Source organism: Papilio machaon, chromosome 8, assembly GCF_912999745.1.
Source record: "Papilio machaon chromosome 8, ilPapMach1.1, whole genome shotgun sequence".
In the NCBI taxonomy this organism is placed as follows: Eukaryota; Metazoa; Arthropoda; class Insecta; order Lepidoptera; family Papilionidae; genus Papilio; species Papilio machaon.
Window position 1 is genome coordinate 679519 of NC_059993.1, and position 13971 is coordinate 693489.

General features: G+C 31.9%; 2 protein-coding genes across 2 annotated transcripts in view; one reads left to right on the top strand and one right to left on the bottom strand.

Moving 5' to 3' along the window:
- Positions 1-13971, bottom strand: part of LOC106720249 (angiotensin-converting enzyme) — a 108832-nt gene that overhangs the window by 39952 nt on the left and 54909 nt on the right. The window lies entirely within an intron of this gene.
- On the top strand, positions 1595-7728 carry LOC106720271 (skin secretory protein xP2). The gene is made up of 2 exons (XM_014514869.2): positions 1595-1690; positions 6349-7728. The coding sequence occupies exons 1-2, from the start codon at positions 1679-1681 to the stop codon at positions 7477-7479; spliced, it is 1143 nt and encodes a 380-aa protein (XP_014370355.2). The 5' UTR covers positions 1595-1678; the 3' UTR covers positions 7480-7728.

Below are 13971 nucleotides of genomic sequence, written 5' to 3' on the forward strand. Positions count from 1 at the left end.
CTTTTAGTATTTTCAAAAATAAATATTACGAAATAATAATAAAGATTCAAGACCAAAGATCAGAGTTTTAGGTTTTTTGTTATATAAGATTTTATTTCAATAAAAATTATTATGTAATAGTTTTTCCAAATATAACAATTTTGTATATTATCAAAATGTAAATATTTGAACTGTTTTCAGTAGTATAATAATACAATAAAATGTTCATTTAAATATTACACAAGAATATAATAATAAAAGAATTAAATAAATAAAATTTTGGGAAAAACGATACTATCTGTTTGTCTTTTATTAAAGACATGTTGATTAATTTGATATGTGAAAATTTCTCCGTAATGTTAAAAAGTACTTCAATTTAAAGTGCGTAATTTCCAATAACCGAGTTTCCGCGTCGACTGCGCGTAATCGTTTCTCACAAGGACTCTGAAACTTCGAGTGCCTGTTACCTGACACGTAATACAATTTCCTTGTTTATATTTATATTAAAGTATGCAATTTTTTCATTACAGTCTGAAATGTTTATAAAATTGACTATGCCCCCACTGAAGGAGTTTGCCCTAAGATATAGGTGACTAGGCCATAGTCAACCACGCTTGACCAGTGCGGGTTGGTTGACTTTACACATATCTTTGAATTTCTTCTCAGATGTGTACAGATAGCATATTTCTGTAACGAATTAATTTTAACATATGATACATTTGTTTACTGGTCCTTTGGATAATATTTTAAAATCAGGATTTTACTTAGTGTTATTAAAAAAATCGAATTTTAATGGTGAATAGGTGGTAGGAAGTTTACCCTGTATCAAATTAAGTCTTAGGTTCTATTTCAATTGACTGCTCTTTGATGATATACTACCTAATATTGTATTTAGACTTTAAGTTTTTTAGCTTAGAAGGTTAGTTTGTTTTATACAGTGTCTTGGAGTTGTGTCTTCTCCAAAATTCCGTTAAAGTTTTACTCGAGCTTATGCTTTTTTCAGCCACATAAACAAGTGCTGATGTAAACTTGCAAATGCAATAACTAATTTATTAAACCTCTATCAGGATTCTATCGTAAGTCATAGTTCCAAGTAAGTTTATTAAAACAATTTTACTAAAACAAAATATTGATAACTATGTGTCAATATCAAAATGATTTTCTATTTTTTTTTTTCAATTACTTGAAATAAATGCGGTATGATTATTATAAATGAAAGCAAAATATATTGACATAATCTAACATATTTAATTAAAACGCACATTTACTGTAAATTAAGCAATAAATTTTAAAAAAATAGAAAAAAATAAAATAGTGCAAAATTTTAAACAATTTCCGATACTCTCAAGATGCTCTACATTTTAATTGTATGCAAAACTTGTACAATTTTCACTTATGAATATAATTCTAATTACATAAAATACACTAATAATTTAAACAAACAACTTTTGTTTGTTTTAATTTTTTTGCTACTGGCTACTAAAAAAAAAAAAATATAACGCGCGACGCGTCCGCATCGCGGACGTCGATTGAACGAATACGTAGGAGCGAGCTTACGAGTGGCGGCAACCCTACGCCGCATCCTGACTATTAGGGGGGCAATGGCGAAAGTGCTACCAAATAACCACCTATAAAAACACAACACACAGTCCAAACTACATCCAGTTCGAATCCCAACAACCATCGTTCAAGAGGCAAAATGAGAACGACGGTGAGTGATAAATTAAGTGTAAAGTGATCGAGTGATGTTCAAGTGATGACTTCAAAAAAGTGTTCGCAAGTGTGTCCCGTGACCAAAGTGATCGTCTGTAATATTAGATTATATCTTAATAGTGACACACTTTTTTGAAGTCTTCATGCATATGTAGTGGGTAAATTTCGGATAACTTCATATCGTTCAAATTTAAAATAATCCAACGTATTAAAAAGAAAGACAATTTACCAAATAGGTGACATATGTATAATTTCGCCAATCTGATTCAATTTTAATTCAAAAAACGGAAACGCTTGTTTTATATGATGTTTGATCGCTTTCGGAATTCGATTTGTTTTATAATTATTATTTTTTTCATTTCATCTCCAAAAACGGACTATTTTTATTCCAAATTCAACTAATAAATTCCGTCTCAAAAGTTGAATACTCTTAAACTATTAATATAATATAATACAAAATCAGGAACTTAAAATAACGTTCACATCAATAAGTATTTGTTAATAAACACTTTATTGATACATTCACTGCAGGTTTACAAGATTGCCTTGCGACGAATATTTATCTAATATCGTATAAATTACTGAGATGTAAAGTAACTAAATTCAGTAGCAATTACTCGTATATTGCATAGTCTTAATTACTTTGGAGAAGTTTAGTAATTTCATCATAAATATCTCTTTTGACAACATCAAGTAAACTAACGAATCCAGCAACGGTGCATATTCTATAAGCAAACTTTAACTCTTTTGGTGAAATAAAAGTAGCTAAAGATACGAGTATATAAAAAAAATTCTATGTAATGTTTGTTGTTGTTTGAAATACCAAGATTGATATAAAAAATGGAGTCCGTAATATTTAAATTTATCTGAAAATAATTTATTTATACTATTAGGATTAGAGAGTATAAATTTGACTATTAAATTCAGAATAAAGCCCCCCAGTATAACAAGATATTTCTAGAAGTCACCCTAACATTAGTAACATATTGTCTATACATTGCGTCACAATGGGTTTCTCTTCCGATCAAGTTGGACGGGTTTGGGACCGTATCGAAACAAGGAAGAGAGGTCAGGAAACCTAAGTGTCTATAGCCCGTGCGTTGCCTGACTCCCTCGAGTTGTATAACTTGTGCGGGTGAAGTAGACCGTCTCAAATTCACTTACGTAAAGGAAAATTCTACTCGTTTGACAAGAATTGTATTTTATGATCCTTGTTTTTGTTATAACTGACCAGTTGCGTTTAATTAACAATATCGCGTAACATAAATCAGCGCATAACGAACAAATTAGAAACGTTAACATGACTCTATATTCCTAAAATAATCTAAACAAATATAGAGCATTTTAATAACATAGTAAGATATACAAAATAAAATAAATATGTATAAAGAATTATGAAAATTATATCTGCATCCTGTTTAACCTGATTTACCTCAAAAGGTATGATTGCGGCTGGTTTGTCCACTTTAGAATTTGTAGGTTTTGCAACGAAAATATTAAGTACGATAATTCCGCACTACGTTAAAATTATACACCGTTGTAAATTATACTTAATACAATTAAATCATGTCATGTCACTGATAAATTTTAATTATTAAAAAACTGACTTACACAAAGGTATTGTTTTTACAAGTAAGTAATACGTACATAGATCAATTTTTAACTCCAGTATCATTAACGGCTTGACAATTTGAATAATGAAGTATCCATTCCGTTCATTTTCTAAAAAAATATGATAAATATCTCACATTTTCTGGAGATAAATCAACTATTACTTGACTATAAGATTGTTATTTAGTATTGTGTTCTAAACTAGATGGTAGGTGATCATTACGTGGCAATTGGATTGCGAAAGTGCAGTTTATCCTTAGAGGGCCGAACGTTGCAGTTCCCAGGCTGTTCAGTTCCCACCCATTAACATCGTTTACGTACAAACAATGCCCAGATTGTGTTTTTATTTCATGAACTGAGCTTTTGTTCTTCGAGTATTGCAAAACGTTCCAATTCAATATGGACGAATAGAAATTGAAAATTGAAATCAACTTACAATTGAATATGGAAAACAAAAAAAGAACAATTAATTATAAAACTGTAATTTTATTAGGCATTTTTAAATCTTAATATTTTTGTTTTAAAAGACTTTAAAACAAATCGTTGAATGCAATTTATTACGATACAAATTCAATAAGGTGTATGAAAATCAATAATTCTGAAACAATTATTTAAAAACCTGAAAAAAAAACCTTATTAAAATTAACCAAAACCAATTAAAATTTCCAAGTTATATCATAGTAAGTTTACATCGCAATAACCGATTGAATGATACGTTTAATATACTCAGATAGAGCTTATTATGTAAGTGCAAAACCTTTTTTTATCCGAACTCCTTTCTTACAATCCACATTCTTATGTCGTTGATATCAATAAAACTGTCTTAATGATGACTCACGGAAACCTTATTCAACCAATTACGTACACTTACGCGTTTACGGTTACATATGATCGAGTTATATTTTTTATTATTCATTTATTACAGCTTCTTTATTTGTTAAGCATTAATTATTTTGTTTTAACACGGTGAAATAAGTTAGTCATTTCAATTGAAATACTCTTTCGAATATCAGGCCTAGAAAAGCAGTTATTACTGTTTTTAATTTAACATTAATAATAATTTTATAATTTGTCTTGGGAATTAAAGAACTCCATGTTCATTAATATTAAATAATTTTATTTTTTTAACATATAAATACAATGAAAATAGTTAACTAATAAAAAACACTTTTAGTTAAAAATTTCCTCAAACAAAAGCACTTATTGTAGTAACATAGTCCAAGCAAATTTGAATCTTTGCATTGATCTTTGCATATTATACTACATAATTCATTATTGATGCAAAATGGACGTTCAAATTCATCTAAAAAATAAAATTAACTTTTAATAACAGTCTATTATTTTATTAAAATAGTGAAAAAATACTTTTAAAACTTACTTCCAGCGATAAATGTATGAGAGTACGCAATATGTAGTATACAAAATAATGTTACAAACTTCATGATTGCTCTTTGAAGTAATAACGTTCAATGTCAAGGAAACTTATATAAATCGATTCGTAAGAAATGCGTGAAAAATCAATTGTTTTAATATGTTTATTACTGTTAGCGTATATATAACTCTTAGACTAGCTGAGATCCTGGTATTACTTTTGTAAAGGAATAAAAACTATAGCTCACTTTTGATGTCAAACTTTTTAAAAGTTATTATTACCAGCCAGCATCATTACTTGACATGTCAGAACTTTGTCTTTCCATTTATCTTCATTGATATACCCATTTTTTTCTTTTCTCTTTATATGACATAAAGGCGTAAATTTGCCAGCCATTGTCATCAGATACAAACAAACGAAAAAGTTTTATTTATTATATTAACTGGTACTATTAAGAGCAAATAAAATTTCCGTAACGTTGACAATTGTGAACGCCTATCTACCACATTATTGTTATTAGGCATACGCCAGCATAATGTTTATAATTACATTATTTTAGGACTAGGACTAAATTTTTATTCGTAATTACGTCATCCTAAAATCATATCAGTTTTTTTAAATTTAAAAGCACTTTTGAACACTGTTTATATTCAATGTTACAACATTTTGCATCCAAAATTTCTATTTTGGATTTTAAATATTTTAAAATATCAATCGCTACAAATTGCGTGGCTTGCACCTTTTAAGGCGATAAAACACATTGTGACATAAACCTTGATAATATTCTTAAATGGGGTTTTTCATTTATAAAACTTGTTATAAAACCTTGATGCTTGTTTATTAAACGGTCTTTTTTGGAAACAGTAAATAAATTACAATATTAAGTAGATGAAAACAGCAGTTAACTTATGCATACATAGTAATTTGAAATGACCTCGAATAATGTGTTGATTTTAACATTCCAGTGTCAATACTTGTGTGAATTCCGAAAACATTTGTAAAGCGACTCATTAAAATTCATACTTACAACAAATATATTTTGCTTAATCTTTACAAAACATTGTATCTTCGAACACATAAAAAGCAGTTTTAAATTAAAGTACGAATTTTGTAGGATCATAATTATTTGGTCTGTAAAATGATGCAATTGTCGTAGCACATAAATTGCAATTAGTTTCTAACAGCATTATGACAGGGCGTCGGACTATTGGCAGTATTACAAAAAGCATCAGTGTGACGTAGGTTAATTAGAGACGTATGAAGTTGATAAACGCTATGACCACGTTAATAAGCCTGTGTGAAAGAAGTATGACGAGAAATTAGGTAACGTCGCTTCAATACTAGTTTCTAGATATTTTTCTCAGTTTCGTTTGAAAGATTATATATTAAACGATTAAAGTAGCGCTTGATTACAATAGATAATAATAATATTATACGGTATTATTCAATTCGAAACTCCTCAATTTGTATCAACAAACACAATTGTTACCCTTCACGTAACGTCATGTTATAACTAAGAGATTGTCGCATAATAATGCAAGCTGCATTCATCAATGTGGTAAACATTTGAACAGATTAAATTTATCGCCGTGTACGTCCACTTTCTTGATTATCTAATACACTTTGTTGCAATAATTTTATATATTTATATATTTTTTTATTAATTGTTCCAGATCTGCCTAGTTTTCCTGCTGGTAGCAGCGGCTGCTGCCAGCGAGAAGAAGTCGACAGAAAGTAAGGCGGAGCCTTTGGAGAAAAAACTGGACAAACGTGGTCTCCTGAACCTCGGCTACGGATACGGAATCAGCGGCCTTGACATCGGTCACATTGGCCACGGCTCCGGCTTCGGCGGCGCCTACAACGTCATCCAGGACTCTGGCCTTGCCCACGGCTACGGCTCGATCAACCTCGGAGCCCACACTGATACCCTCAGAACTATCACCCTCGTCAAAGGAGTCCCGGTGGGCGTCCCCGTTGACAGGCCAGTGCCGTACCCAGTGGAGAAACATGTTCCGTATCCAGTGAAGGTTCCCGTACCGCAGCCCTATGAGGTCGTCAAACACGTGCCCGTTCACGTGAAGGAGTACGTTAAAGTTCCAGTCCATGTGCCCGCTCCTTACCCCGTCGAGAAGAAGGTTCCCTACCCCGTCCATGTTCCAGTCGACAGGCCTTACCCCGTTAAGGTTCTCGTTCCCCAGCCCTACCCCGTTGAGAAGCACGTACCTTACCCCGTGAAGGTGCCGGTGCCCCAACCCTACCCCGTGGAGAAACACGTGCCATACCCTGTCGAAGTGAAGGTACCTGTACCCCAGCCCTACCCGGTCGTGAAACACGTCGGAGTCCCCGTCAAGGTGCCCGTCGACAGGCCTTACCCCGTGCACGTGCCCGCTCCCTACCCCGTCGAGAAGCCCGTCCCCGTCGCGGTGCCGGTTGAGAAGCCCGTCGCCTACCCCGTCCACGTGCCCGTAGACAGGCCCTACCCCGTGCATGTCGAGAGGCCCTACCCCGTGCCCGTGAAGGTCGCCGTGCCCGAGCCTTACCCCGTCTACAAGCACGTTCCCGTTGAGGTCGAAAGGCCCGTAGCTTACCCCGTGAAGGTGCCCGTCGACAGGCCCTACCCCGTACACATCGAGAAGCACATCCCCGTCCCAGTAGAAAAGCCGGTGCCAGTACCCGTGAAGGTCCCCGTGCTGGTCGGCAATGGCGGCCATAACTACGGCGGTCAAGACTTCAGCAGCCCCGACTTCAGCGGTAGCGACTTCGGTGGCCACTACAGCTACGGAGGCTCCCACTACAGCCACTAGAGTATTATAGATTTAATTTCATTTAGTTTATCCGCGAATCAATCACCTGCGCTATTTATAACTCGGCGAGTTAAATCGGCGGCCGGGACACCAGCAAGCATCTTTCTTTTGTATATTTATAATATCATTTGTATGAAATGTTATGATTCTTTTGTGTATATGCGTATGTACGAGTACGTTGTGATGTAAAGGTTACCAATTTCTTAGGTTAAGTTGACTGTAAAAAGAAACAATTAAAAAAATTAAAAAAAAAACTGCATTTTCTTTATTCGAAGATAGACTTGTGAGTACCTAAGTAGAGCACAATGGCTGACCTTGACGCCGCGGTGGAGGCTGGCCACAATGACAAGCCTCGCTCTGCACGACTGCCTGCCGCGGCTCATGAGTTACACCATAAAAACTTTGGACTTTAGCAATAATAAAATTTAATAAATTTGCTATTAAAACACGAATAAATAAGATATTTTTACATTCAAACGATCGTTCTATGCAGATATATGTCTAAATTCATAAAAATTTGAACCTTGTGTAAATTTATAAATAGGAATTCAATATTTTCATTTTTTAATTGTATCAGTTAGTCCAGTCAAATAAAGGGGCAAAGCTACAATAATTAGAATACAGCTGAAAATTGATAGGGATTTTTAGAACACCGTTTTTTAACCCCATCGGTCCCACTTTTGCAAATAAAGCAAGCTCAATGTATACACAATTACAGAGTTAATAGATATTTTTAGTTAGTTACTTAATAGCACTGTACAATAAAATAAATTCTCAACAAAATTATTAAAAAAAATGTAGTCTATTGTCACTGAGGTAGTAATTTCTTATTCGAATCTTGTCTTAAAAATGTGTTTCCTCTTTTAGGTCAGTCTTTTTTTAAAAGATAGTAATGGTAACTAGATAATTTGGTATTTTTTAAACTCAAATATTTTTTAATTTGAAAACTGTTTGAATATACCAAAAAAGACTAAGATCTTTAATGTACTGATGATGTAATTTTGTAAATTTAATTTTTACGGTTAATTTTCCGGTAGCTAAAATGTAATCGAAGTCGGATATCAACTGTTTCCGTCAACGTGGGAACTAAAAAAGTTCTAATCACATATTTTATCACATATTATGAAACAACATAGTCACTAAGTTATATAATAACGTTGCTTCCGTAACCTAAAGGGGTTGGCAGAGATTACGAATTTCCCTTTCAAATGGTAACCTGACTTTTGTTTTTTTTTCTTATCGATACATCGAAGCATACAATAGTTGCAAAATATAACTGTATTATTATAGAATTTACTGATCTATTCTGAGATCAAAATCTCTGTATAAAACATAACGACAGACACAAAACTAATTTTTACTAATAACATCTATTTGCGAGAATCCGGAGTTAGTTCCTGGCAATAAATGAAAAAAAATATTAAGTCAACGCCTTGTCAATGCAAGCATTCTATTTTAGTTTCATTCAATTTAACATTCTCTGTATATTTTTAGTTAAACTCAACAAAAACTCGCTGTCGGGTGCTTTTTTATTAAACGACAAAAAGTGGCCTCACCCCGCTCTAAAGAACTGCCACAGATAGATACGACTTAATGTAAATAATTAACTTTTTTTTTAGCTAACTTTATTCATTAAATAAATTATTTGGACTAATTCAAATATATTATCACATTTAGAAAATACAGGAACAAAAAGCATCTAAGTATAGTCTGATTTAATTTTCTTGGTACTTTTAACCGCACTCAGAATCGATCAATGATCTTGAAATATTACTCTTAGTGTAGGATTCTAATACTAAAACAGACTAAAACACGTATAGTGACCAGTGGGCCTAGCACGAATATTTATCACTAGTCATCGTATCATTAACAAATTTGTATTAATATTGGCAGCGCCCCTATCGGGAGTAAAGTACACTAAAAATCTTACACTAATTTTGACAACAAGGCGACTGTCACATATATTCGTGCTAGGCCTAAAGTTATCGACATAAATTTTTTACTCTGACACGCATACGTTGTAATTTCCGCAAATAATGTTGTCCTCGTACATGAATAAAAAAAAAGCTTTTATTCTATTGTTGAGATATTCACATAGGTATAGAGTACAGTCGCGCACAAAAACTTCACATGTAACAAACAATTAATTTTTATAATACACCCATTCTATTTCGTTAATTAAGATTTAATTGCAGTTTTACAATTATCATATTTTTTCTTTAATTATTTTTATTATTTCCGTTTATTTTTCCCATTATTTTATTGAATTTAATGTTACAAAAAGTGTTAGTACTTCTATTGACAAAACTTATTCACTGTTTCTTCAAATTCTGGTTTACTTTTAAAAATATCAGACCTTTCAATTCATTAAAAAATAGCATACGAAAATTATTATCTATTATTTTTCATACATTTACTCACGAGTGTTTCAACAATCGTTTAAAACTCACTATTACGAGACATACAATATTTTTCAAAACAGCCATAAAACTAAAACTAAAAGATTTTAGATTAATATTTGTTAATATAACATCAAAAAATATATTTAAAATTAACACTAGCCTACGTAACTGTCATATTAAGATGTGTTATTAAGTTTACTTCACAAGTTGTCGAGAAAAATTTAATTGCTGTTACTTATTACGAAATTAAAACTGTTTATATTATATGAAAATGTTGTAATAAATGTAATATTTTGGTTAATTAAGGTAAAAATGTGACAGCGATTTCCATTTACAAGACATATAGCGCCATCTACAAACGAATTAAGTAAAATAAATTATGTTTAGAATAACAAAGCGATATGTAATCGATTACGAAAGTGTTTATACGTTGTAGTGTGAGATGTCAACGATAGAGGGCCGTCGACGTATTTTTGTATATGTTCACTTAGGTTAGAAAGAGATAGCAACAATAACTCTTTATAAAGAGGTAATTAACCAACTCATATATTATATACTAGTTTTTACCCGCGACTCTGTCCGCGCGGAATTAAAATATAGAAAACGGGGTAAAAATTATCCTATGTCCGTTTCTTGGTTCTAAGCTACCTGCCCACCAATTTTCAGTCAAATCGATTCAGCCGTTCTTGAGTTATAAATAGTGTAACTAACACGACTTTCTTTTATATATATAGACTAGCTTTTACCCGCGACTCCGTCCGCGCGGAAAAAAAAATAGAAAACGGGGTAAAAATTATCCTATGTCCGTTTCCTGGTTCTAAGCTACCTGCCCACCAATTTTCAGTCAAATCGATTCAGCCGTTCTTGAGTTATAAATAGTGTAACTAACACGACTTTCTTTTATATATGTAGATAGATATAGATTTATCATATAAGAGTCATACATAGGTAAATTAGGTATTAACAAGATAATTTTCATGATAATGATTTTTTTAATGTACTTTACTCAGACAAGATTTTCAAGAGATTACATTTTTCTTAGAGGTTAATCTATGTATTAAATAAATAAATGTATTAATGAAAAATAAATTCTTTGTTCAAACTTTTTATATCTAAAATTCATTAAAGTTCAATCAAATTCTTACCACCTTATGAATGATTAGTGCTGTTCACAAACTAATTCTGTAGCATAAGAATTACGAAGTGCTACATTTAACCGCTTGCAAAACCTTTGAGATATATCATTATAGTGTTACAATATCATAATTGCGTAATGAAGAGGTGGTCAGCTAAGTTTCTACTTTCTCTTTAAATAAGACTTTAATATAGACCAATTGATATTAGTAAAACAGATCCAATTATTCACAACGCCCCACTCTACAGTCCAGACTATAATCAATGCTTACGTTTTATATTAGAATAGCAAATAGTATTAGAAGTCAAGACTGTTATCTTACTACTATTTTCAATGTAAAAATTAATAAAATCTGTACTAATTACGATTTTCAGGTAACGGGGGTTCCCCACACTGGCATTGGGAATGTCGTAGAAATTACTAACGGAAGTTGAATTCGTCAACCCATGAATTTTATGATTACGTATTATTAATGTATTATTACACAATATGAAATGAAACATATATAAATGTGTTTTGATATTATTTAAATTGCTATTGAAGCAATTTAATATACATTATAACATTCGTAGATAACTTTTTTTTTATTTTTTTTCCCAACGTAGCAATGTTTAGACGTAGATTTTTTTTTTGTTTTCATTTTTAGCTGCTTTTCATATTTATTTGTCACCTTTTTTGTACAAATGTAATAATGAAACCTAATTATGTTATGAATTTTATAGTAACTCGCACAACTCCATCCGCGCGGAATTAGTAGCCTATGTGTTCTTCCTTCTACATCTTTACCAAATTTCATTGAGATCCATGCTGCCGTTCTGAAGATACCTTATAACAAGCATCCATCCATTTAAAAATTCGTATTTAGAATGTTTATAAGAGTAAGATTATGCTGTATTTTCAAATAGAAAGTACTTCGAGAAATTGATACTTTGTCATCAGATAGTTGAACGACAAGCAACAAAATATATGACAGAATATCGCAACTGTTTGTGTGCGTGTATTTAGTTACTCGAATACGTTAATGAAGGAAAGTTTCAGCTTGTCCTTACGAAATGTGTTTATACAATCTCTACATAAAGTTTGCTTAACGTAATAATTATTTAGTACAATTATATAATTTTATTAATTCGATTTTTGTTACACATATTTTAGGTCGATAATAACGTATAGTATGAACGAGTATATAAATAGTATTAAAGTGTCGTAAGTAGCTTTTGCTTAAACTTAAGTACAGGGAATCTCACCTTTTACAGGAAATTTTACCTAAGTTTACCTAAGGCTAGGTATCAAAATAATATTGCAACATTAATACCTCAAGCACCTGTCGATCTGATGACCTTTTCTTAAGCTTTCATTATGTCTGCCAAAGGGTTCCTATTCAGGTAAAGTATCACGCATCATAAGCCGGCAATAAATTCACTAATTTTTAAAAATAGAATATTTTCTTAATGAGTAAAAATATATTAAAAGATTTCTCTTCCTTTTATGAGGAATGTGAGATTATCTATCTTTATATTGAAGTCGAGGCTGATAGCTAGTGTTGCATAAAGAAGCTTTTAAAACCCTTTTAAGTTTTAACAACGAAAATTAGTTAGCTTTTTAATTTGTTTATTAACGAACTCATCAATTAATTCAACTAGCGTATATTGATTCGTGTTAATAAAGATTCTCAATGACTTCTGATTACAATAATTATAATTGCTACTGGATGTAATATAACCGAGTATAAAAAGGTGCGAATGGTATAAATTAACATTGCTTGTGTATAAATTTCATCGTCTGCTAACTTTATTGTATACACGAAGAATTACTCTTTGTCTTAGTGTAGAATTCGACTGCAGTAAAACAACGACTTAATTTTTTATTAATAAATATTGTAGTTCTTGTTTTTTTTAAGACAATGGAAGTGATGGCAAGATATCTAATATATAAAATTCTCGTGTCACAGTTTTCGTCACCGTACTCCTCCGAAACGGCTTTACCGATTCTCATGAAATTTTGTGAGCATATTCAGTAGGTCTGAGAATCGGCCAACATCTATTTTTTATTTTTTTCTTAACTGCTCGCGGACGGAGTCGCGAGCGACAGCTAGTTCTTGTATATATTTCACGTCAATGGAATTCTACGGTCAGAATACTTTGTGTTGCAAACAATTTAATAAAATATGGAAAGCTCTGGTTGCTTTTCCAAAATCATCGAACTTATTTTTTTAAAGAAATCAGAATTATTATGTATGGCTACAATGGTCTGAAGTAGTATAAATGGATTGTCTGAAAGGAGGATGTGTGTATGGAAGAATTATTTTTTTTATGGGAACTCTCCCTTTGTTGGTAAAAGGGCAAAAAGATGATTAAGATGGCACAATTGTCTGGATTTTAATAGGATTTTTATAAGATTATAATATAAGGGAGAAGTCTTTATACATTTAAGAAACACACTCAGTTACCATTGTTTGATATAACAATTAAAAAGAAACAAGTTAAGAGAAAGCTAACAGCATCCAAAAAGCCTAACAAGCATGACCATGCAACCGGTTATATTAAGATTATTATCATTAGTTTTCATTGCCGAAACATTTTTACGAAACATATTGCCATGTCTCTCATACTTTTCCAAAAGGTAGAGATAAAAGATTGGATGTTTTAGACCTGCGCTCATATGAAGTTGCGATTTATATTATGTAGTGTTCATTGAACTGTTCAGAATGCATGGTACTTATTTTCTCACAAATAACTAATGACTTTAGCAAATAAATTCACAGTTTATGAGTTATCTTGTACCTTGCAAAACTGTTACATTAACAAATTCAATTTCTGACGGTTTGGAGGTCGCTTGATTATTCATAGATATTTTTAGCACGTCAATATCAAGATGCGGATTAGATTCGTTCATATCATTTGCATTGCCTAATTCATATGGAACATAAACATTTAGTTTTCTTGGTTATGATGTTTC